General features: G+C 34.4%; 1 protein-coding gene across 4 annotated transcripts in view; it reads right to left on the reverse strand.

Moving 5' to 3' along the window:
* The window catches only part of LOC143255670 (cytoplasmic polyadenylation element-binding protein 2-like), a 131658-nt gene that overhangs the window by 88018 nt on the left and 15971 nt on the right, over nucleotides 1-27669 (reverse strand). For all 4 annotated transcript variants that reach the window (XM_076511708.1, XM_076511707.1, XM_076511706.1 and 1 more), the window contains exon 2: nucleotides 13401-13512. In XM_076511708.1, the coding sequence (XP_076367823.1) occupies nucleotides 13401-13512 (112 nt within the window). The remainder of the gene's footprint in view (nucleotides 1-13400; nucleotides 13513-27669) is intronic.

Genomic DNA, 27669 nt, shown 5'->3' on the forward strand with positions numbered 1-27669 from the left:
TTTACATTATCCTAATGTTTTATCGTTGTCACTTTTAGTAAATTGTTGTAGCTCAAATGTTCTTTTTCAAAACATTAACTTCATTTCAAACCGTTCCTTTCGATCCTTCTAAATTTAACTTGCAGCTGTTCTTGTAACAATCCTAAATTTCATATTCTTGTCCCCGTTCTTTCTAATACCTCATCTCTTCTCAACCTTATTTGAGTCTCCTACTTATTCCTATAACTCTAACCTCATTCACGTTTATTTTGAGTACTTTTTTAAACCTTAGGATTCCTCTAATAGCTCTACTTACCTTTACTCAATTTTCTTTCACGCAACTCTACTTAACCTTGTGCTGAATATTGTTGTTGCACAGTCACTACACCCTTAAAGTTCTTTAAGAAAACTACACAAGTTTAATTAAGCCAGGAAAATAATAATGGAGCGAATTAATTTCATTGTTCCTTTATTTTTTATACAATGGTAAGAATCTGTAACGCCAAATTAAAAGAAAAAAACACGGATTCAAAATAAACGAAGAGAATATGCAAGTGGTATCGAGAATTCAAAGTCTACAGCATGTGCTGGTTGAAAATCACGTGGCAGGTAGCACCTGCAATAGTAAACAGTAATATACGGGTACACAGCTGGTGTCTGATTTCTAAACTTGGGCTGAAGGGACAAACAAAAAATAGTACGTGGGGGGGAGACATATCTATTTCTATAACAAACAGTTTTAGCATAAAACATAAAAGGTGTAATTGTGCCGAGATCTTTTTGTTCAATATATCAGCACTCCAGCTTCCTCAGAACTAATAGACAATGAAAACAGTAAAAAATACCGAGCGAGACTTCCCCAAAAGTGGCAATAAACAGGTAGGACATCTGTTTAATTTTTTTTATTAGCATCAATAACTTCAGTTACATAAATGTAGCATTTTACCAAGAAATCTAACAAGTTCCTTATCGACCATCTTATTCAGTAATGCTATTTCTAATACCATCTACCTACCACAATTACGATTTAGAAATGTTGATGTAACCGGGATTTGGTTGTATGACTTGTGAAAGTTTAGTTTGTTTGGAATTTCGCGCAAAGCTACTCGAGGACTATCTGGGCTAGCCGTCCCTAATTTAGCAGTGTAAGACTAGAGGGAAGGCAGCTAGTCATCACCACCCACCGCCAACTCTTGGGCTACTCTTTTTACCAACGAATAATGGGATTGACCAACCTCATTATAACGCCCCCACGGCCAAACATGTTTGGTGTAATGGAAATTCGAGACCGCGACCCTCGGATTATGAGTTGAGTGCCTTAACCACCTGGTCATGCCGGGCCTACTTAAGAAAGTAGGTATCAGTAATCGAAGTATGTAATGAGATAGAAACCATAGGGTTATCTGAATAGATGTGACAAACCAGTTTCAAAACATTATAATTAGAGCTTATAAGCAAAATATGATATGGAAAAATAAAAATTGCCGAACTTCACTAGAAGCTTTTTTTTTTGTTGTTGTTGTTTAAGGTACTCGAGTATGGAGAATAATACTGTCAAATTTTCAGAGCTAAGAAACAGAGGTTTAGTAGTTAGTATGAAGAAAAAGTATTTTTAAAGACTGATTTATCAATTACTTTCATTTCCGAGATGAAAGTTAGTGCAATTATATACGATAAACATCGATACTATTTTACTAAGGTAGCCATTTCTAATCATCTTAATTTGCATAACAACCACAATTACTTCCCAAAGACGTCATTATTTATTGTACTTTACAAGATAAGTATTAAAATATTGGTGCTATAACCTAAACGGATTCAAGTCAGACATACTGATAAAAAACAACTATTGATTAAGGGTGTCGATGAATCGCTAAAGTACTGTAGGAATTATGTACAAAATCAAGTCTCGCACAAACACCGTACTCTGAACACAAGACAGAATATAAAAGGTGAAACTACAAAATAAGTCCTGCCGTAAGTATAAATTGAAATTGATACGAGTACAGATTCATGTGCAATTATAAAAATAACGAGTGTCCAGAGAAGAATTTGTCGCGTGTAATTCTAATGATGCATATTATGTTCGTTTTGAAGCCGGTTATTCAACCACGCAACAACAGCTCATCACAGAGTCGCCTAGGCTCCATGATCAACTAACTATATACTAGAATATACACGCCTACTTCTGACCCAGATGAATACGTTGTACTGCATCAGTTGCTCCTGCTACAGATAAAAGCATGCAGTGCGCGTGGGAGTGACGTAGGATGCATCTAAAACGGTTTGTCGCTTGAGGAAAGATTAACCTTTACAAAAATGTAACGTAAATCAAATAAATGTTCAACTTCTTATATAACTCGAAATACACTAATCCTCATACAACATTTACGAGAAGGCAGAAAAGTTCAGCCTTTAAATAAAAGGAAAATATAAGCCTCTATAGATTTATATTAGAAGACGTCCACTAATAAAAGTAGGATTTATTTGTCCTCAAAACAGATTCTCACTTATAAAATCAATATGCAGATAGTTCCGCAATGAAAATTTGGCCATAAGATTGTCATACGTATGGAGACACGATAACTACACATTCAAATAACTCGTGAAAAGTTTTGTTTTCTAGCCACCCACACGATGAAGAACCTTGAAACCCTCTAAAAAGTCCAATTTAATAAATATTAGTGTACACACACACAATACATTTTGCTCGTCCCCTCCTTCCTTTTAGTGTCTTTAAATAGTCCGACATAAATCAAAGATCATAAGTCTAATTTATTCCTTATTTTATGCGTAGATCATTGAACGTTTTCCCTGCATACAAATGTATATAATGTTGAAGGGATGAAACGGAACATTCGTGTTTCAACCGTAAAGGCATAAAAAATGCAGTTAACTTCCCACTCACCCACAGTGAATTTTTACTGCTCTCCAAAAGAGAAAGAAATGTTCGTATGTAGTGTAAGAGTACTGACATCACTGTCAGTTTTCATTTCGCTTCTCTGATACGTCAAGACTGCCCCACCACCACTTTCTTCATGTGTGACGCAGTCGAGGAACGCGAAAGACCTTTATTTGTTTAAACCTGGTAAACTATAGTTACACGAGATGTTTAATGTACACTGAATAAATTGAAAAAAGTCGGGATTACCTTTTAGTTTGTTTATGGTTCAGTTTTATTTATCAATCTATCATATCTTTCAACAAGTTTTGCACCATAAGGTGTGTGGTGAAATAATTCCTGTTAATGTAGGCACTCGCACATGCAAAAACAAAACATTAGAGTTGAAATAAAATCTATCTATTTTGCGAATTTGTATATACGTTAAGTTATGAAACAAGAAATAAAATATTTAACATTATTTCGGTCTATCATAAACATGACTTGGAGACAAAAATACATCAATATATTCTCGACTCCACGTATTACTTCGACGGATATGTCATCACATTAGAATTTCCCATCGATTCAAAAGACATACAAGAACTTCAATGTAATGAAGAGGAATGGTACAAGGTCCTGCAGATGATGATAAATGATAAAGAGCAGCTATTTTACCAGATCTTTGGTATAATCACACTGTCGCAGGTTGAAACCTAAAACATTTGTAGCATGAACAAATGGTGAAGGTTGATCGATTGGATAAGCTCGGAATGGTCAACATTTAAAACACAATGCAAATGAATGTTTTGGTACATAACATACTGCGGTATCCTCTTCCATTCTATAATTTGTAATTAATCGACCATGAACTCAGAACATGTCACGATGTAAAGTTAGCTATAATTTTTGTCCAGTGTGTCCATTCTGACCAATTTGGATATCTCAAGACCACTGGGATATGATAATCGAAATATACGAATGAATGTTATTGATCCTAATAACTTACATTTATTTACTGAGTGCCATCGAAAAATGGTTTTGTGTGGTGTATTTTACAATTATGGACAGTTATTGTGTATTTACTGATGATGTCCAAATTAACAATACATGATAGCAGTCCGAACATACTGTGAAAATGACTATTACGTAAATTCTAAACACGGTCGCCACTAAGGCGACCGTGTCAGAAGACGAGTGTGATAATTATAAATGCAACTATGATGACCGTATTTGAACCAGTTTAAGATACTAAACAGATGTAATTATACGTTATTTTGACAATTGATATTTCAGAGCATACAATGAGCACGGCCTAGTCAAAGAAACTCAATGAATATAAAGAATGAGAAATAAGATAGATTAAGTAGTCGAGGGGAATAATGTGTGGCATTCCGAAACATCGGTTATTACATGACATTGACAAAGGAAATATCTTTCTGCTAAAAATGCGATAAATCAAACTGACAAACAGAAGCGTTATTTGGTAACACGTGATCACTAGTGCATGACATAGTAACACCTTAGTTGAGTAAAAGTGCTACCGAAACGTAAACTGTTAAGAGGAAGAAAATGATCCAAACCATCTTTGTAACAAATTCACTTCACAGTGACTTTACGTAGCTTGAAAACAATTACCAAGTCCATATATCACGACCTCAATGAATGTAGGTATACATATGATAATGGATACACAAACTGTACATTTTTCCCAAAAATGATCAATATAATTTTATTTGGAAAATATCCCATTAGCACTGAACTCTAGACAGCTTTAGGGAATATTACGTCCAATTTTGAAGGATTGTCCGAATGCGAGTGAATAACGCAACCATAACTGTGCTGTACAAAATTGTAAGTGCTTGTGATGGAGTTTCGAAAATGTGCTTGTATTAGTTCGAATACCCACGAACAAGTTTTAAAAGTCACGGTTGAGTTTGTTGATCAGAAGACCAACGTGTTGTAGCAGTGCAATAACATTCCCCCCCTCTCATAAAACTTGTATGGTCTTACCTTGTTTATAGTAACAACATTAAATACAGTATTTGCACTGTACACTTAGTGATAATATATAGGTTAATATCTAGACTTTGATACCACAAAGAAGAGTTAAAACCACAGCCTTATAATCGAGAATTTGAAATAGTGATAAATTGTACCATAATACCTTTTAAACTCCGGTTAAAACGATGCACGCAAAAAAATCAAAAAAAAATCAGCCATTCAAGCCAAGAAGGATGTTACACTGCATTAGGGCAGTGATAGCTTTCCCTTTCTATGACTACGTATCCAGATATTTTTGGTAGAGCGATGTATGTGTGAAAAGTTTAGTAATAGCTGGGTAAGAATATCTACCATGGCATCAGTCCTAAACATTTCTGGGCTATTTTCTTAGGAAAGAATTAGCGGTGTACATAACACAAAAAACAACTTTTTTAAAACATAATATTCATAATTTTCTGTACTATTTGCTTATTTTATTACCAGTAAAAAATCTGTTTCGTCTAAAATATATTAAATAAAATTTGTATGTATACTTCTAATAAAACTGAAATTCATGACGTTCTTTGTCTCACTTGAGGAGGTTGACGTTTCTCTTATTAATTTATAAACAAGTAGGCACATACAAAGTATACAGTTGCATTTTCGAAGCAAAACAGTTCTAGAATCACTTGTAAAAGATTAACAAACACAACCAGATCACTTGTTATAATAGATGAATTTCATTGTACTGCAATGCCATACTAAAAGTACCATTATAATACGGTGCCTGGTTATATCTTCATAAATGACCACTTCCCTAATTACTTGCTGTGTGTGTGTTTAAATATTATACTAGCCTCCAAATGTTTGTTTTTTAAGAAAAACATGAGAAGGCACTTTATCGCTATACAGAAGTCAACAATTTTATTTATTTTTAAGGTACAAACCACTGGTGAGAACACTAGGGGCAAGTTCTTACAAGTTTTTAAAAATGTCTTTTCGCAAGCTTCAACAAAAGCAACTGGTTAATGAACAAAACATGAGTTACTGTTATACTGGATATCTATTAAGGTTTACTTTACTATTTATAAAACGAAAATATTTTATATCACACGATATTTGCAAATACTTAGAAATTCATTACTTGATACAAGTGTAAACCAAGATCCATTTCTTTTTCATTCAAAGTCATACACTAATTCAAAAGAGAGAGAAAGATCGAAGGGCAGAAGAGTGGTTCGAAGAACAGCTCCGAGTTTCGTTTTTTTTTTTTTTCTTTCCAAGTACAAACTTTTAGCTCATAGCTCCATCATCTCTTCAATGATTTAAGATCTAATTAGTTTTGTACTCAGAAGGTCAAATCCTTTCGATTGATGTATTTGATCACACCCTTGGTCTCAAATTAATTTACTCTAATCCTGATTAAAAAAAAAAAAAAATTCAATCTGAGGGTAGGTTGGTACAGATCCAGATAAGTAATAAAATTGCATCGGGTACACGCGCGCCCCACGCTTGGTATGGCTGGCGCCAAAATCTGTAGTTAATAAAAACATGAAAAAGTCTGAATAATTAAGGGCCTAAAAGAATTAAGAACCGTGGCTATTGAGGATTCCCTCTTTCTTTTTCTACAAGTTAAAAATTTCAAATTAATTACCTTATATTCGTCACGCTTATATTAATTTTATTAGAAATAAAACGCCTGAAAATGAGACAGTCGATAGGGTAACAGTCGTTAAGATTCATACTACAAACTTCATCCACATTATGCCGTAGTTTTGCTACAAGGCACCTACCGAATTGCACAATTGCATTTGAACATCAGCAGTTTATTGAAATACATCGTTTACCGCCGAATATTAAAAGGCATGAACGTATTTAAAATCTGTACAAAATTTGAATCAAATTTAAAATTTTTCTAAGCTTTTATAAAAAGCTTATGAACATTTAATTTTAAAGCAAACTGTTGAAATTTTATTCCGTTTGTCACAACCATAACCCAGCCATCTTCCGAATTGCAGTCTTAAGATTTAAGTAGCTGCTAAGTTTCTCAAATAATGAACAGGAAAAACCAATATTATATATTTTCAAAGTGACACTTTTACAAAACCATAACGAGAGCTAGTTGCACTTTGTAAAGACAATGTTTAAAATGCTAATACAACCGCCCGCGTCGCGCTAAACATGCTCGCCCTCCCAGCCGTGGGGGTGTATAATGTGACGGTCAATCCCACTATTCGTTGGTAAAAGAGTAGCCCAAGAGTTGGCGGTGGGTGGTGATGACTAGCTGCCTTCCTTCTAGTCTTACACTGCTAAATTAGGGACGGCTAGCACAGATAGCCCTTGAGTAGCTTTGTGCGAAATTCCAAAACAAACAAACAAACAAGCTAATACAATAGTGAATCCTCGCAGATACGAGTCTGCCAAAAACAAGACTAGCACCTACATGTTACGCTTATGGCTACAACTCGACCATTTGACTTTTCGTCGCTTCTATGAATACACTTATGGCTGGCTGAGTGCATGTTTTTCTTACAGTAAGGCCACACTGGGCTATCTGCTGAGTCCAGCGAGGGGAATCGAACCCATGATTTTAGTGTTACAAATCCGTAGACTTACCGCTGTATCAGCGTGGGGCCTCATGGTTGGGGGGGGGGAAGTATGTTAATTTTTACAGTGTATAAACAGTGCAAAGACAAAGAACAAAACAGTTCAATGAAAGAAGCCTTAAAACAAAAATTGTATAAGTAAACATTCACACAGAAAAATATTTGAAACAGGGAAACCACACTCCATGTCAATCCGAAACAATGATTTCATCTGCCAAAGCTGCTGCTATAGCTACGAGAAAACAATTGTGATAAAGTTGAATACATTTGATATCACCAGTAGGAAACTAGAAAAGGCTCATAACCCAAGTATTCACGAGCTTTAAGGCATTTTTAAATCAGCTGATGTTTCAATATAAGTTTCGGTATCTAGCCACACAAATTACGTTCACCAGATGACGAAAGTAGTTCCAAAAATAGTATAGATTGAGAATAGCAATCTTTTAAAGTGTCAGACAATCAGTATAGTTACATTTATTAATAACAGTGGACTTAGCTCATCCTTATAAAAGCATTGTTTGGATTTAATACATTGTGTCATATAAAGATTATTATTCATCAGTTTTACAATGCAATAGATTTGCTGTAATACATTTATTTTACTATATCTGCATTTGTTTCAGTTTGATGCATGCGGCGTATATTGTTAGATGTCTATTGCGCAAGTTAACTGTTTGCTAAATTCGTAAGATTCTCAGAGCAAATAACTATTTTTCGACAAACACTAGCGCGTCTATGAACATCATTGAACATTCGAGAATCTCGCCTAATGTGTATACAAGAGACAGTTTTATATTGTTTGGTCGTTACAGTCAGTAAACTATAAGCCTTGAAAGCTATAATTGTGATTAACCTTTAATAGCAGAAAAACTACAGAATTTCACCAGGAACATTTATAGATTTCAAACATTACGAATTGTTCAACTTCAGAGTTAACTTCGAACGTCAGTGTTTCTTCGAGGACATTAGATACTTACTCGATAAAAAGTAAGCTTGTAAACCGCATTAGTCTAATCAAGAATAGAGCTAGCTAGCATTCTCGTCAAGTGAAGTGTGCATGTGTATCAATAACAAAATTGTGGACCTGGAACATTGATAAAATATTCAGTTCCAGACCAGATAGACGACTGAATATTGTTTTCAAACTTGTAAAAATTTTTTACACATAATTATTTGTATTAACTATTTGTGATAACCATTGTTATAAATTGTTTGGTTGTTTGTATATTAAATATATTTGTGTGTATCAATCTTGCCGGCAAATAACAAGTTTGGTATATATAAACATTTAAACTAAAATTAATATTTCTAGCTATTTGAAATCTTATTACATAACGAACGCCCGAGATAAATTAATACGTAACTGCTGGACAAAATTTTAAGACCAATGAACATAAAGAATATTTTTATTTTACTCTGAACATTTGTTATTATTCATAACTTTAGTTTATCTGTCTCAGCATAATTTGAGCCCACGCTGAATAGTAAATACACAATCATCGCTCAATAAGTTTTTATCCTCATATCATTAAGAAATGAATAACCAAAATAATTCATTACATGTCCCAAAAATCGCGCAGCTCCACACAAGAGTTATATGTGCTAGGTTTCCCTAATATTGAACAGATTGAAACTCTTTTCAATGCATTCACGGCCCTAAAGCGCAGAGTGTATTTCTGTAGTATCAAAATGCAAACAATGATTCCTAGTACAGTGTGTTGTCCAGTAGTCCACACCCAGTCCTTTGTGTATTAGGTTTTGTTTGTAGTTTAGGGCTATTTTTGTTCTACCCACCACAGGTATTGAAACCCAATTTCTAGTATAAGTCTACTGACATACCGTTGTGAAACTGAAGGTATTGGTTATTAGGAAGCGAGCGAAATTCACATAGATTTCTAGTGAACAGCACCTCAAACGGATTTTGGCATATAAAAGTATTTAAATTTATAGTATAAACTAGCTCGTAATAATACGAATATTTTCGTGTGAGCTGCACGTTATTCTGATAGACATTTTATTCAAACCATTTTACCAAGGTTGGTGTAACTAAAAAATTAAGGGCATAACATGCATGAAGAAATTCCAACTCATTCATTTCTAGAACACTTCTGGAGAAGAGTTATATTCAGGTGGATTAAGGTTTTTGAGTCATCATTCAAGTTAGATATTCGTACTTAAATCTATAGAAATGTCTTAAAACACTACGTCTTTAAAACACCTCCGACATAAATGTAAGAACTTCATATATTTTGAGAAAGTATGGATTTGCCTTAATGTTCGATTTTGCTAAAGACATTATGAAAGTGTTGCACAACAATTTCGTTCTTTTAACCATGAAAGAACCGAAGAAAAAGTCATGAGTAAAACCCATTTTTATCCTGGTAGACCATTCTAACATTGTTTTAGAAATGTAATAGTTACAATAAAAGCAATTATAGGAATTTGAGGACAACGAATTAGAATATACAATATCTTAACCACACTACATTTTGTATATCCAATGCCGACGATGTCGTTCCCCCAATACCACGATTCGCCAGATCGGCTGGCTGAGTTAACAAAAATAAAAGTAGCCGAGGAGTTATTTATATCACTACTTTCACGCACAATAATTATTTTGATTTGAGTTGCGTTAAGTAAATAAACTTACCATTATCAATTTTATTTAAGTCATTTACAAATCTGAATTATGGTAAGGATTAATAACACAATGATGTGTTTTAACGCCAATTATTTATTATAATTTTATTTGAATTAACTTCCAACATTTCCTTATATTTTCCATGTAGTTGTAGTATAATAGAAAACCAATTTCACTAACAATTACAGTTAGGTATAAAAAAAAAGATTAAAACTGACACGACACCTCGTGTTCGTTACAGTTGTAAAAGAAAATAGAGGGAAAAACACACTTCTCAGAATTAATCTGCTTATATGTGTATTCAATGGAAAAGAGGCGTGTAGTTTCCACAAACGAAACTGGTTTACACTAACTGTGATACAAAGTTTGATATTTCTCAAAAACTATTCGTTAAAACAAATACGCATTATTATCCTACATCACTTTCATGCTATACAGTTACTTTTTGAAAGCATTATTTCTCCATTTCAAATTAGTTTTATTTCTACTGTCTTTAAAATACAACAAACAATTTTTGTTAAACATCACTATGTATGACAAAAAAACAAATATCCAAACATTTATCAGCGACTTCTAGTATCTGCTCTATGCATTACTAAACAGAAAAATTCTGTCATAGCAAAAACATAGTAATAAATTACTCCCATCATGTCTTATTAATTTTGATGACAAATGACCTATGAAACAACATCAACGTTATTCAACGAGCCATCTTAACTTTAGCTAAACGATCATCAGCTGTGGAAGGCATTTGTCCAAGACAACACAAAATCCTTTTTATCTTATTCTGACAGGCAGACACTTTCTTTTAATAAAACTAAATGTCAACTTATAAACTTCACATTTATTCGCAGAATCCGTATTTCTGTATAAAAGTTATGTGCAAAATAATAAAAAGCAGTAAAATAAAGTTCATTTTAAATTACTGGAAAATTTTATAAAATTAAATTAACTGATATCTTCGTTGTCTTTAAGGAAAATCCTTTGCAAATTAAAAATGACTTTTACAACCACTCGCAGAAACACACACAAAACACTGGAAGTATAGGTATTTAAACTTTACTAGGGGTTTATACAGCATTCCCTGTAAAACTAATTACTACTGTTAAATACCTGAATAGCAACAAGTTCTGGTTAAAAATTAACTAGGTATCACTCTTCATTTTTGTTCCAAATTTTATTAGTATCCAAATGACACCTAGAAAATATTATTCCAATATCTTTATTAGGATAAAATTTACAGCATTTTTTAAATTAAAAATATTTTGAAAGTATTTAAACTTTCTCAATTATGAAATATGATGTTTGCATCTTTGAAGTAGTAAAAGGATTGGTTTTTTTTTATTAAGTAGTTATATAAACTTGGTTTTCATGTAATTATTTTAAAGATATAGTATGGGAAAAAAAAATTTTGAGCAGTCTTGATCTCAAGTCAAGATTTAGAAGTTTCAATGGTCATTTGATGAAATATTGTCTCATCAGAAACCTAATATACACTCAAGCTAATAAACTGGACCTCAAGGAAATTAAACCACCGTGAATGCCATTTTAAAGAATTAAGTGGATTTATACAGCCCCTAACAAAGACATGATGTTAACAGAAGTGAGTTGCCTCAACGAACATATACTGAAGCATAAAAAAAAGTGTGCCTGTCCGTTTGTCCGTTATCTAACTACTCTTCGATTGCTGGGCCAATCTCAACCAAACTTTGTTGGATGATAATTTGGAATAAACGGAATGTTAATGGAGGAAGGCATTACAAATGTCATATCTCGGAAAGTGCTCTAACACCATGGAGGAATGGAATTAAAAAGTGTCAATCGCTGTGCAATACATAAACTCAGCTGAAGTTTCTTTTCCAAAGCCACTACTTTGACCCGTAACCTTTCAACTTCGGTAGGCAATACACTTATGCAGCCAATGACCGTCAATTAATCAGTAACCTGAAACACTGTGGAGGGACATTAAGAGATGGTTGTTGGCAGCGGAAAACAGGAAGCACAATTACTGCAACAACTTTGGCAGCTAGCTCCTTCCTACAGTCACCCTGACCATCGCACACAGTATATCATGTTTTAAGTATGTACATATTAAGTTCTTAAAGCTTATACAAAAACGTTTGGTGAGGTAATAAGGAATACTGTAATAATGTTATGTCGTAAATAAATTGCGTGAAAGTTAGTATTTTTGTGTTATTTATCACAGGATCCACCCGCCATTTTAAGTTTATAACCCGGACAAAGGACGAGCACCTCAACTTGTACACCTTAGTTTCATTTTCTTTTCTGTTTAAAAATTCAGTCACACCTCTTATCAGTGTAACTGGATCATGTTTTATATAAAACAACAAGTAGCTAGAAGGAACACCTTCAAACAAATCTCAATTAAACAGTTTATAAAATAAATATTTTAATAGTTTCCTACTTCACATTATTCTAAGTTTATTAACATACGATTGTGCTATCTTTTAAAATGTTTAATGCATACTATAGAGTTTCATATATTTTAATAAAATTTGAAAAACAAAAACGGCATTTACACTAGAGTTACAAGAGAACTCTTATATTAACCGACGTTTCGCCTTTCCGGTTTCTTCAGGGCTAGTACTATTTATCTGTATTGTCCCAACCATGGGTATCGAAAGTCAATTTTGTGTTATGAACCCATAGACTTACCACTGATCCACAGGGGATGTGACAATTTGCAGAGATCGATCGATAAAAAAAAGCAGTAGATGGGTAAAAGTCCCGTGAAAGATTTCTAAGAATTTCTGGTAAAATATTTAATCTTCTATGGAATGTTTAGAACCTACGATTCCTTTTATTCGAAGTTAATTATCATCTCCAAAAGAATATGCAAACACGGTGTTAAGGTTAGCCAACCCACGTTACTCTTTACGACGTCAAGTACTTGTGGGCTCAAGGGTAAATTGAGGCATACCCTTAATTTCTGCTTAGAGCACTAGTTAATCTATCGCCAGTTCTGCTGACGAGCTAACCTGATCCTCCCAGGTCTACAAAGATCTAAATCCCAGTGCCGATACGTGTGCGTGTTTTCTTCTTATAATACAGCCATAACAGGCTATCTGCTGTGTCCATCGAAAAGAATCGAAATACGTGTGCAAGATAGATCAATATTAAGAGGTAAAATATTCAAACTCACGTAACTCTGTTCTGATAGAGAAGGTTTAATGTAACATTTTATCGTGAGAAAAATCCAAAAATATCAGATTTTAAACTGCTTTATTAGCCTTTAAAAATTCTTAAATATACAAATTTACGTCACTTAAAATACTCTGCAAACAAATACCTTTGTAATCATGGTTGTCAACCGTCCTCATGATATCTAAAAGTTGTTGTTCTAGAGGAAATCTCAAAGTGTCCAGAGGACTAGTGTTCAGGTTTCCACCCAGCTGCCGGTCCTAAAATGAAACGAATATAATCCGGTTAAGAACAAAATATTACATTTCGTTTTCTGAAAAACAGAAAATCCTTAGTTAGATGGACAGACACGTTTGGAACATGGTCACGTTTATTAATCTCTAACGGGGGCCGTATTATTCGTAAGTTTTACGTTTATATTTGTAAAACAATAAAAAATGCATCTTTACCAACATACACAAAGCAGCTTATTCACCGTAAAGCGAAATCATTCTTCTCCCATTACTAACTAATATATAACCATTTATTTTCCCCAGAACTCTTGGGTGGGAGTTACGGTCAGAGTTACATGATAGTTCATTCAGCTTTCTTCCCTTAGAGTTCTGTTGTAACACTTGTAAGTATACAGTCTAGTCAGCGTGACACTGTCTTTAGTTTCTAACCACTGACTACAGGCAAAAAGTCAGCAAAAATACAGTTAAGCACAGATACACATTATATGTGCTAGTTAACGATTAATTAATTTATTATATATAATATTTCACTAACTTCTTCCTGTAAATAAGAGTATTTAAAAGCGAAGAAAAAGACTGCTAAACTACGCTATATATAGCAACAGAGTAAACACGAAATCCCAGCCCAAAATAAACAATGAGGTGCATAATTACTCGAATGAAGTAAATTAATCAAAGTTACTAATGCATTCAAAAAAGAATTCGAAATTAATCAGAACATTTAAAAGAAACTAAGGATAACTATTTTTTTTTAATTACAGTCATTGTGTACAAAAGCTATAAAAACTTAACTAAGGAAACCAAGCACACACACACGATAGGTAAAGTTTGGTGATTGTACAAATCAGTCGACTCGACATGGCCTGATGGTTAAGGTACTCTACTCGTTATCCGAGGGTCGCGAGTTCTAATCCCCTTCACGCCAAACATGCTCGCCCTTTCAGCCGTGGGGGCGTTATAATGTGTTCAGTAGTGAACACAAAAGCTGTAGAGGGGATTCTGCGCGCAACCACCGAACCACAACAAACCATGGCAAAGCCCACACAGTCACCTGATTTAGAACCATCTGCATAAATAGGAATAGAAGGATGGTTCGAAAGATGTTCAGCACATAGCAGACATTATTTCCAATCAGGAGTGTCTACTTTTCTTAGATGACCGAAAGATAGGTCACATTTGGGGACTGTAAGAAGCCATGGTGGGATGGGGTGAACAACGGATATAGCAATGTTATCCAAGGACAGGCCCGATTCATTCAACTGCGCCTGGATATACGAAGGCCAAAAGGAGCAATGGCAGACCGTCTGTTCTGAAAAAGTATGGCCCACCGAGGAAGGAACCCCAGGTGGGATGCTTTCGTAATGACGTGAAGTTTCAAAGCATATAGCAAAGACAGTTGCAAACGGCAGAGGTGCAAAGAAAGTTCACGAGACTATGTATAACCTCTGAACTGGAGAAGTGCGGAAAGCCTCAGTGCAGAGCTGAAGTCCTTGATGATGAATAGGGTCCAGCATCTTTAAGGCCGACGGTGATCCATAGTCGAGTGTCGATTGAATAAGAGCACGATATATCTTTAGCATAGAACGTCGATCCGTTCCCCAAGTGGTTGAAGAGAGAACACGGAGGATGTTCAGTGCTCTTGTACATTTAACCCGTAGCTGCATGAGGTATGGTATAAAGATCAGCTTACGATCAAAGCCCCAAGAACTTTGTCTCAGGGACCACAAGCAGCACAACTTCACTGATACGGAGTTTGGGATCAGGGTGAATACCCCATTGGCGGCAAAAGTGCATGCAAACGGTTTTAGAGAGAGAGAAGTTAAAACCGTTTGCTGTGGCCCACTTCAATAAACGACTGAGGGCACCCCAAAGGAAATGATGTCCATTAAAGTCCCCAAGGATTAAAAAGGGAAACTGCAACTGTTCAATGAGAGCATCAAGGTCTGACGGATCATAGGTCTCTCCAGGCAACAGGTAGAGAGAACAAACAGTGACAGTATGATGAAAGAAAACATGGATGGCTGCAGCCTCCAAAGGTGTGTCGAGTGGCAAAGACAGGGTAGGCACATGCCTATCAACCAACAGTGCCACCCCGCCATGCACTCTTCCATCACACAGCCTGTCATTTCTGTACAAAGAAAACCGCCGAAAGGTAACTGTATCGGCAGGTTTCAGATATGTTTCCTGTAAGGAAAGACAAACAGGATGGTAAGAAGCAATCAGTGTTTGGATGTCACCCAGATTAGAACGTAAACCTCAACAATTCCATTGTATCCGGGTGGCCATTTTTATTTACTTGAAAACAAATTGGGTGGAGAACCCTTCTGTTTACGACCACGTCTTTTTTTCCTTACTGTCCTTATTCCAGAAGGTCTATCGACCTACATGGATCCTGCCCTGGGTCGATTGGTCAGGTCTTTGCTGGTAGAAGGGGATTACAGTGACTGAGGACGTGAATGAATGATTGTTTTGCAAATTGGGGCGGGAGAAAAAGATGTATCTGAGGAAATTCCTGTACCTGGAACCAAAGGATGTGGATCTTGGGGTTTGTTGGAATATATGTAAGGAACAGATAGGTGTTGAAGTTGAATTATGAACTTTAACCATGGAGGTCGAAAGACTTTTATTTGTTTGGAGAACGATTCTTTTGGAGGTACAGAGAGATATGTCTGTTCTCCTACTGTAGCAGTGGAACGAAGTGCAGCTGCATATGTCCGAGATGAGGTGCTGGACAGCAATTTTCTAGCCTCAAGATAAGTAATATGATGAATCGTTTTTAAACGCTGCACCTCTTTTTCTTCCAACCATTCAGGGCAGGAACGAAAGTAATGCAATGAGAGTCCGTTTCACACTCATAGGCATCATGGTCCTTGCCGCTGCAACGAGCACACATCAAGGAACCACGACATGATGTCTTCGAGTGTACGAACCGTTGACACTGGAAATATCGGAGGGTTTGGAATGTATGGACGTATTCTGTAATTATAGTAACCTACCTTGATGGTGGCAGGCGGACGTGGTGACGTAAATTTGAGAATGAGGATATTGGTCGGCACCATAATTCCATCTTTGCGAGTGGACATACGCCTCACTGCAAACTCCGTGAGTGGAGAAACCAGCGAGAATCTCCGACTCCAAGATGTTTTTCAAATCCCTCAACAATAACTCCTCGTGATGAATTCAAAGTAGCATGAGATGTACCCTCAATAGGTATAACCCCAATGGCCTTTGAATTCAAGAGGAGTTCACTGTGTTGAGATACGGATGTTTCCACCAATATGTCACCAGATCGAAGCTTCTTTACTGACTTTGGAGAGCCAGCAACTCCCTCTAGTCCCTTCTGAATGCAAAAGGGAGACATTTGTCCTAAAGGTTTGTCTGAAAGTTAATGCAATAAGAAAATTGAGGTACAACAGGTGGTACAGATGGTGAAGTTTGCTGCTCAGGATTTTCAAGACGTGGTCGTTCACCTATAGACTGTTTTTTCACTATTTTAAAGATTTTTGATTGGAGTATCCATAATAAAGAAAGCAAAATTTCGATGCCCACTGTCCTCACCCCCCATGGATCCCTACGAGGGGACGCACTACAATGCCAAACAAGAGCAGTGCAACAACGCCAGGGTTTCGTGAGCACTATAACCAAACACCAGCATCAGATACAATGTCCAAAACACATGTTGAGGACATCCAACACTAGTACTTGGTTGACCCTAGCCCGAGTGGACCAGCCAATTGACCCTAGGGAGGCACCCCAAGGCCGCCCATCTACAGGAATTCAAGGCCGAAGTTGTGTGTTAGTGTTGAACCCCTCAACCACCAAGATCCTCTCCTCCCATTCACGGATTGCCACGCACGGCAAACACGTGGGTGGATGTTTAGATCCGAGAGAAGGTAAACTGAAAGAACAGAACCTTCCCTGGGAGGTCCCCTCACCACGTACAGGAATCCACACGAAGAGGCTATTCCTTCGTAACAGAGTAGCCCAAGAGAGGGCGGTGGGTGGTGATGACTAGCTGCCTTCCCTCTTGAATTACACTGCAAAATTACGGAAGGCTAGCGCAGAAAGCTCCCGTCTAGCTTTGGGCGAAATCCAAAACAAAAAAAAATCAGCCGTATCATTAAAGGTCTATTTTTTTAGAACAAGACCACATTGGGCTATTTGCTGGTGTCCAGCGAGGGAAATCAAACTCTGGACATTTTCGTTGCAAATCTGTAGACCTATCACTGTCCCTCAGGGGGACATCATGAAAGGTGACAATATTACAACCAAATTGTACACTGCCCATTTGATATTGAGATTAGTTCTCACGTGATATTTACCTTACTGATTCGTTACGACAGGATATTTTGTCTACCGCATTACTCTTCAGTTTTTGCTCAGGCAAGCAATATGGACCAAAACATCTATATTATTCGCATGTTTGTCTCGTTTGTAGTAACTAGCGATTCTAAATATTACAGCTCAAAGTTTATGCGCCCATATTTACAACTGAAACTAACGGTGTATAAACTTAACTACAGCTCTTGAAGTTAAGCAGACAAAAATCATAGATTTAACTAACAGATCTTGTCAGCCTTGGATGGATACAACCGTCAATAGATATTTGGTCTTTACTAAAGTGGTTATTGGCTTAGATGACAAATCCGATTAGCACAAACGTAATTATAACTTTTCAAACATTTAGTTATTTACCGCTTGGGTTAGTGTAAATATGCATTTCTCATACGTAACACAAGTAGTTATTTGTAGCAACGGGGCCAACAGATATGTATAATAACAGTCATTGTCTCCTAGTATCAGTAAACACATTAGAACGTCACGTCGTCGTCTCTTCCTGCTCATGTGAATAAGGAAATGACGTTGTTACAAATAGTTTCTCGATGTTTCTTGCAAAACCTATTTCACTATCTGCTCGTCTTGAATGATGGTTAAGTAATTACATTTGACACTATGAAAATAATTGAAATGCCTAAGTGCCTAAGACAACAAGGCCACTGGAGATTTAAGAACAATGTCTGCTGTCGATATATATATATATATATATATATATATATATATATTTTTTTTTAATTTTTGATTTGTATGTTCGGTCTTTGCGCAAAGCTACATACACAATGGATTGTGTACTATGTCGATTACAAGTAATCAAATCCCCGATTTTAGCGTTGTAAATCCGTAAACTTACTGACGATCCGGTGGGGTTGGAACACTAAGACTTTGGTGAAAATGCAAAATAAGACTTAACACAGATCATTTTCAGACTCGAATACAAGTTCAATTATTTTCGTAAAATAAAAAGAAGTAACCAGTTAGTTATAAAACACACGCACATTGGGTGCATATTAATGTTTTCCTACGCGAGTGTTACTTACAGCGATTTGTACTGCATTCTAATTTCTACAAACAAACATGTTAAGATAAACACCTATACATACAATAATTAACGAAACGTGTCCGACTATTCTGAAATACATTGGACGAAAAATCAACATATTGTGCCACCTTGACCATGACAAATTACATGAAAACATATGTAACTTCAAAAATAAGCGAATTACAGAACCGTACCAGCACTTCCCTAAATAAATACAATTCAGCTAAAATATTTTGTCAGTACAAAAATGATACAAAAACAATAAAGTATGCGTATAACACAAAATTAATTCCATACTACCTTATTTGTTTTAGATAATTGTTGAAACTTACACAGCCGCCCCTAATTATGAAATAATAGACTAGAGGACAGACAGCTAGATAACAGCACCTACCGCCAACTCTTGGAATACTGTAATCAAATAGTGGGATTTGACCGTCCAACTTTTAACCTACGCCAAACTCGAAGTAAGGAGTGCGATCTTCCTTCCATGGAACACGAATAATAAACCTTCGGATCCATAGTTCGGTATGCATGTAATTTAGGCCAAGCCTAGTATATATACATTCTCTCTCTCTCTCTCTCTCTCTCTCACACACACACACACACACACGTGCGTGCGTGTACATCTTCAAATATATGCAGATACTTAGAAAAAAGCGTACGATATAATATATTTCATTTTGATTTAGATAAAGAATAAGTTCGCTCTCACGTAAGCTTAAAGGTATAAATGTATTTGTAATATAAATTAATAACTAATAAGGATGTGATAAATTAAGAAACAGTGGATTGAATAGTAATATTACATATTTAATGACAACGATAATAATGACCCGCACACGCTATGTGTAGAAAGGCAAAATCTTTTGTCGGTAATAAAGTCCACCTTGACCGTAGATAATCAGGCAAGAGGGTAGGGAATGGTCTGTTGTTTCCACCTCTCAACCCTCTGTATCTGTTTGTTGTGTTACTGGTGCGTTTCCACCTCAACCTTCTACATCTGTTTGTTGTTGTATTACTGGTGCGTTTCCTCCTCAAGTTTCTATACATATACCCTTTCATCGTAGTATTAGTGGTGCGTTTCGACCTCTCAAGCTTCTATACGTATACCCTTTTATTATAGTATTAATGGTGTTTTTCGACCTTTTAAGCTTTTTTACCCGTTTGTGGTGGTGTTAATAATGTGTTGGGAGCATTATGGAAACTTAAAAATACAATGAAAATTAATTTCTTGTTGTATTTTAATTCTATAAAAAAATTGGCATCATCTACATAAAACCGAGTATCGAAGAGGAAAAACGTAAAGTAACAAAATGCAACAGCAACGTAATAAACCCTACACTTCCTCTTTTTCAAAACTATACAACTACTGGGGTCAGCTTTCAATTCCCAATTTTTCAGAATATCTATTAAGTTAGTTGTTTCATGTAAAGCTACTTGGAGGCTAGTTGTTCTGCTATCTATTCTTAATCTTGAATTGATATGATTAGAGGGAAGGCAGCTAGTCAGTTCACCTTCCACAGACGTTTTGTAACTACACACTGGTTTCAACAGAAACGCGAACTAAACTTGTTAATGAGGCTTCTGATTATTCGATTATGTTGTTTTAAATTTCAAAACTGTTTATTCACTGTAATTTGCATATCAAGGATTATATACTGTTTGTTCACTTTAATAACTTTACATGGGCAACATACGTTATCAAAAACTTTAATGTTAAATTATTTTTACTAAATTAATATTAAATTTACATATTGTATGCACGTACTAAATTTCTACCACTTTTATATAACTCGATAATAAAGCTATTATATTTAAAATACAAACTTAAGTCTTTCATAAAACGCATGGCATTTAAAAGTCCGATTCTGATTTTGAAACAATATATCAATAAATAGTTTATAGTTTTCAAATTTTTTAAATTTAGTTCAACACCTAGAACTTTGTTAATATAACCGATTTATTCAATACATTTTCCTCCTTTTAACTGACTAAATGTTTTTAATCTTTCCCAGGCTTATTTTGTGTTTTTGTTGTTTTATCATTGTTCTGGGCTTCAGACCTATGTAATTACAAACGCTATCTTAGCTCTCTCTCTCTCCTGGACTTCAATATATGTAATTACCCGAATCATTTCAAATGTCTCTTTTACACGAATTTCAAAATTATGGAATCACTCACGCCATTTTAGTTTTATCTCTTAGCTGGAATACCAATTAAGACAAGTTAACTAACATTCTTACCTGTATTTCAGTATTATGTAATCACTATCATGTGATTACAAACTTTCTTTTCGCAGATGCTGATAAGATAATTTTAATAGTGTCAAGCACTTTCAGATAAATTAACCTATCCTAATTTACATAATCTTGTAAGCCAAATTCAGATGTTATGAATAGAGCTTTCTTCCACACCAAAATATTTCAGCCAATATTCTGAACACATTCAAGAAGACAGTCATTTTTTTCAGTTATTACTCGTTATTCAAGAACAAAAACAAAGGATACAAACTTGCTGGAAATTTGTATTTCTAAAGTATAATAATACAAGTGTCTATAAAATTTTATGTACAAATATTTTTAGGTATCTTGCTTTTGGGTACAAAATTAGGCTTTAATAGTTTTAATGATATAAGCTATTAATAGTAACTACAAGAATGATACGAATAACGTTAAAAATAAGTGACAATTATCTTTAACATGAACAATGGAATTTATTTTGATTCAAAAAATGCTTTTCTATTTCTGCAAACATTTATTCTGATTAAACATTTTATATTCAAAATCGTATATTATGCGTAGGATACGCGATTAAACACTTTTAAATAACTAATTTGAATATTTTTAAAAATTGACGGAGTTATCTTTTTTATGACTAGCCCTTTTTTTCAAACACGTAATAATTTAAAACTAATTTTCAACGTAATTTATAACTGAAATCTACAGTTTAATTTTTTTCTGTAACGTGCTTTGCCTTTTAATTGAATATTTTTTATAATCATTATTTTAATTCTTAGATTTAAATTTCATAATTGTTGGTTAGATTTTAATTTGAGCGTCAAGTTACACCTCCATCTGAAGCCTGAAAAGCTGTTTGAAACATTGAAATAGCTAAACGTGAAAAAGAAATAACGCAACATTCCTTCCTACTTCTTTAAATACGTGTGTATTTAAGTATTTTGTGTACACGTATAGTTGATTATAATATAAATCAACGATGAATAAATATCTAGTTCACTGAGAACAAAGACAATCGTAAATAATGAACTATGTTGATTAAATGCTTGTAATAAGATGTCTTCAAATAAATGCATTGAATATTGTTTTTACATTTTCTTGAGTTTTAATTATTTATTAACCCGCATGTTTTCGTATACTAATTTACTAGTTAAATGTGTATATATGTATATACACTTTTCTAACAAATAGGTGTACGTAGAATATATTTTTGTAACCAACTGAAACGTATTTGACTTCACTTTGTTAAACTCTTCGAAAAAATAACTTATCAAATTATGAAAAATACTTTTTACTTGCAAACGTAACAGATGTAGTAAGAATTTCAAAAATTCATACAAGTGTTTTGGTAATAAATTGTCGTAATTTCCCATCTTTTGAGGTGGTTTGTATTTTAAAGTAAACCTAAACTCCTTGGTACTCTGCTGTGGTGATCATGTTACCTGAAAAGGTATCCACAAAAACTGTTCATGTCTCACTTCTAGAAAGGTATTCTGTCCAATTAATTTTCAGTTTTAATAGCTACAACAGTGAAGATTTACTTTTCTTACTCTGCTGTTGATTCTACAGTTTCAGGGGCTCTAAATCGAAGTAATCATGTACGAAAGCATATAATGTTATGCTCAGAAAATGCGCGACTGTTTCGATACAGTTTGCATGTGGTACCCAAACGTGGAAAAAGGATACATTAGTTACGTTTTGATCACTTGCAACTGATTGACAGATTTAGTGATTGCTTCAAATTTAGCCATTCGATAAGCGCGACTTATTTAAATTGAAAAGTAATAAAGCAAAAATTAAGTATGATATAGGGATAGAAAAGGCACAGAAACTAGATAGGGATAAATACACAAAACCATTCAAAACTCCCTACATAAGCAGTTAGTAAGTACTAAATCAATCTTAGAAGCTTATGGTTATTAGTGATAAGACTAAAGCACTCTTCAGTTTAAATGCTATAACTAAAACCTGAATTCATGCACTTGACAGGAATTCAACATTCAGTTGTAGATAAATTATTTTTGGAAAGATTTGGCTACTTATGTAGTGACTTGTGTATTAATTTCTACCTTTGTTTCAGTACTTTTTGGCATTGCCATCCGAACATTTCACTTAATTTGTAATATTTTTTATTACTTGGTTCTCCCCTCTTTTAAAAACAATTTCATTTAAGTTGATAAGTGAACATTTGTTTTTATAATACAACGATAAAATATATGTAGTTAATAACATTTTTCAGTTTCTTATTTGCACTTGTACAATGGACTCAGATTCTTACATGTCAGAAACTGGCTACAATAGATTATTAATAATCACTGGTCTTAATCTTGACTCTGGAATTTAACGTTCAGAAACCTACAGTAACTAAATAACTTGTGAAAACTGTATAGCTGTATCATTCCTATATTCATCTTTACTTACGTTTTAACACTGTCATCCCTACATCATCTAACATTTACAAAATATCTATTTTATGACGCTCTTTTTTCCTAATTTAAAATTTGTTTATTCTATGAACGTATGTATTCAAATGTCATTGTGTGTATTGATTTTTGTTCACTCCTTTACTTCCTACATAGTACCAGGGTTGATTCCCTAAATACACCGAGTGTATGTGTACAAAATAGAGTACTCTATACATTAGTCATCGAATGTACATCTGTTATTTGCTGGTCATCAGGTTTCTGTAAAAAATCTAACTTCAAAGGGTAATGATAACATCGTTTACACTAAAATTGATTTATTTCAGTTTATACCGTGCTTGAGCTATAGCCTATTTCCAATTATTCTTAAAATGCCTTTCTGTCGTGCTAAAGCCATTGCCACACTTTTTGACAAGCGTAGGAAAAGAAAAATAGAACACTGTCTCTTTACCTGGTTCCCAGTTCTTTACTTTAACAACATTTTTCAATGATATTGGGAGTCTCAAGCTGTGAAACACTCGATAATGGTAATTTTAATGCTCAAGTACGGTTACAACTCATCTCTAGCTGTTATTTGTAAGTAGCATAGAGTGACAGATTGAATACGGCAGTCTTTCTCAGTCCATCCCTACAAACTAAGCAAAACGGTGCTTAGGTGATAATTCTTTAAACGACATTTTGGTGCCATAAATTATGCTTTTTTAAAAAGGAATAACATATTTTACCTAGTTAACAAACATTATTTGATATAACTTCCCTATCAGACTTCATTTTCCTCACATTACAAAAATAGGTAAATGTATCTTGAATTTCGGTATAGTTAATTACGTTTTCACGGAAAAATTTTTAGAAGGTGAATCAAAGTTTAGTTATTATGTAAACCCTTTAGTTCGTCTAGTTTATAAATATTACAGTGATTAAAATACTCACTTCACGTATAACTCTACAGGAAATTGTACCATTCACTTTTACTGCAGTCAAAGATTATAAAAGACAGGTCACCTTCGACTCAGTTATCTTTTTGTAGTAGCATTAAGACTAACACAGAAGATCGGACGACAGCTAAAATAACGGAGATTCCTAGTCCAAATCTACCCATCGTACAAAACCTCGACACTTCTTTTATTCCTATTTAATTTAGTACACACTCTTATCCAGAGTTAAGTTCTAATTATATTTGTCATTGCAAGAAAAATAATTAGGTAATTACACATCGAAAACTTTGAAAAGTGACAAATAACTGATAATTTCCAGTTCGTTATTTAAGAGAAAGACTACCTCACACACTTAGTACCATTCTTGGAAGTTTTTATTATTATTGTTTTTCGAACGTATTTATCCATGTTGCACATACTTATGTTTAAGGACACTGAAACTTTTGGTACACATTTAAATATAAACTTAAGTGAGATTGTAATTTGCTTACAATCAACATTAAATATTGCTCAAATCAAAAAAGCTCTTGTGACATTCAGGGACTTCCCTAAAGAAAAACGATCGTGTGAAATAGTACAAAAGTATCCTACATATATAAATGCGATTTACATTATTTTAAGTAATATTATGTATGTCACCTATACACGCAGAGAAAATCATCACAACTCGTAAATAAACAGTATATATGATATATAATGCAGTTTATTGGAGACTGTTAAGTCAGTGTGTATGGTAACGCCTTCGAGCTACACATTGTCAATGTCTTGCACGCACGCGCGGGTTGCATGCAGAGGAAGTGCAGATGAAACCGAGTGATTCTATAAATAGCAACACATCGACGAAGGACATACCGTTGCTGCGTAGCCTGGTACAACATACTCCAAGGATTAATTTCAAATCAGCATTTTTTTTTTTACATAGTCAACATTTAAAACGCTACCATTTTTGGATATCTCATAAAATATTATAATAGAGGGGTAAATTTACAAACTTTAAATAAAAACATACACAAGACATGACGTCAGTTTTTCAAAAACTATTTACATAACACATATGCTTGCCTATATTTCTCTAGAAATAGGGCTAAAATTTGCCACATTTCTGGAGTTAAAAGCGATATTGCAAGCGCATTTATAGTTTGACTTATGAAAACAACTGTTCAACCTGTGAGAATTTAATAAAGATAAACATGTATCACGTTTTGGCTAAAATTGTACAATTTATTGAATTTCGCGCAAACCTATTTAGGAGTCATATTTGTTAGCTCTCCCTAATTTTGAAGTGATAACCCATACGGAAGGCAGCTAGCTCGTCAGCATAAGTTATTGCCAACTCTTGGGTTGTTACTTACCAACACAAAGTGAGAAAAACCATCACATAATAACGTCGCGGACGAAAGGGTATGTTTGGCGATAGGTTTTGATTCCACTGCACGAACATCATAGAACTAATTTTTGTTTGCTTTTCTATGTACAAATTTTACCTTGATTTGAAGTGAAAGACGTCTCGGCATTTCAGCAGATGCTTTCGCCAATACACTGTAATGGTAGTTCTAAATTTTTTACTAGTAACTTTTAAAAATAAACTGCTCGTGAAAAACATTTCGGAAAACTCCTTAAGAATTATGATAAGTTACTAATTTTAGGGTTTGAAATACGATAATCATAAGAAAAATATAAAATTCTTTATACCAGAAAATTAATTACTGGGTCATAAATAGGCGGAAGACAGGCTGCTCACCGTTCTGGTGCACCTTACGTAAGGGCACACTGATTCGGAATATTTTTTGGAGATAATCGACCAAATTGGGTGAAAGCACTTCCCCCTCTGTCTGTAACATTTAACTTGGAACCTGGAACATGTTTATGTCAGATCTATCCAGGATAAATAACTGTCACGAATTGGATAAATAATGTAAAAAATAAGCCTTTGTTAGAACCACTCATAAGTTATTTAAAAAAACAACTGTAAATTACTGTTACGAGCTTATTGTAATTACTTACGGACTTTGAATCAATACAAAACAGTAACTTATATCCAAGATGGAACCACTCATGAAATAAGATTAAAGTTTTTGCTGTTTATCATTTGAATAAAAAAAAGTTATTTCGATATCCTTACTCATACATCGATCTTAAATCATACGTACACTTTCCAAAATGATAAAAGGCCGATACAAATTAAAATACTTAGATTTGACAAGATTAACACTTATACAATGTCATCTATTCAGCTTATAGTTAAGAATATAAAGCACCTCACGATCAGTCACATGATATGAAATGCAAATGATTGGTCATTTAGCCTATGTTTTGTCCCACATTTCAATTTAAGGTTAATCACAGAATTCTTTGTATTATCCATGAATCATACCTAGTTGTTGAAAAACATGAATGTTTCAAAACAGCAAGGAAAAGCATTATCCAATACACAAGCAGACGATCGATGTACGTGATTCTTGCTCCTTTCAATAGGAAGGCACCTTCTCTGAAGTCAAATTAAGTGTTCGAAGTCGCAACTGGGAATCATTTAAATAAAGAAACCTAGTAACATTTATATTTCAAACACTCGACGAGGTGAATTTCATTAAATTAAATGCACAAAAGAGTGCAGTGGTGCTAAAAATACACCTAGCAGATCATCATGTGAAGCAATATTTTTTCAGATGGACCACGCTTCATTCTACTGCCAAAGAATAGGTATATACTAACTTAAAGAAAATTAGATCCAGTAATGTTTGATAGCGAAACGCGAGACATATGGCAGTGGTTGAAGTATAGCTCTGGACAGAAGAAAGCATTGGCGTGCAAACCAACCTCTACATCACGAAGTACTAGAGGTACTTACTCCAAGTTCATGGGGCATCAGAAAATTGGGAAAAATCTATCGTGAGGTAAAAATATAAAATGACCATGAAAGACGAATGGTTTTAGGGTATCCAATATTTCATCTTAGAACTCTTCGTCACAAAATGCGTTCAAATGAAACCGATATTTTTACCAAAATATTCTTCCAAGTTGTTCATAAAAATGCTGAAGACCAAGACAAAATAATTTTAGTTAAGAAAAACATTCAGCGAATTAAAAAAAAAACTTGCATTTTTAATTCTCGCTCAAAACTGTCAGAAATTTCTGCTTATATCAGCTCAATACTTTATACATAGGAATAACTGATTATTACGCAGCATTCAAATATATTGTCAGTAATG

The sequence above is a fragment of the Tachypleus tridentatus genome, chromosome 7 (genome assembly GCF_004210375.1).
Source record: "Tachypleus tridentatus isolate NWPU-2018 chromosome 7, ASM421037v1, whole genome shotgun sequence".
Lineage (NCBI taxonomy): Eukaryota > Metazoa > Arthropoda > Merostomata > Xiphosura > Limulidae > Tachypleus > Tachypleus tridentatus.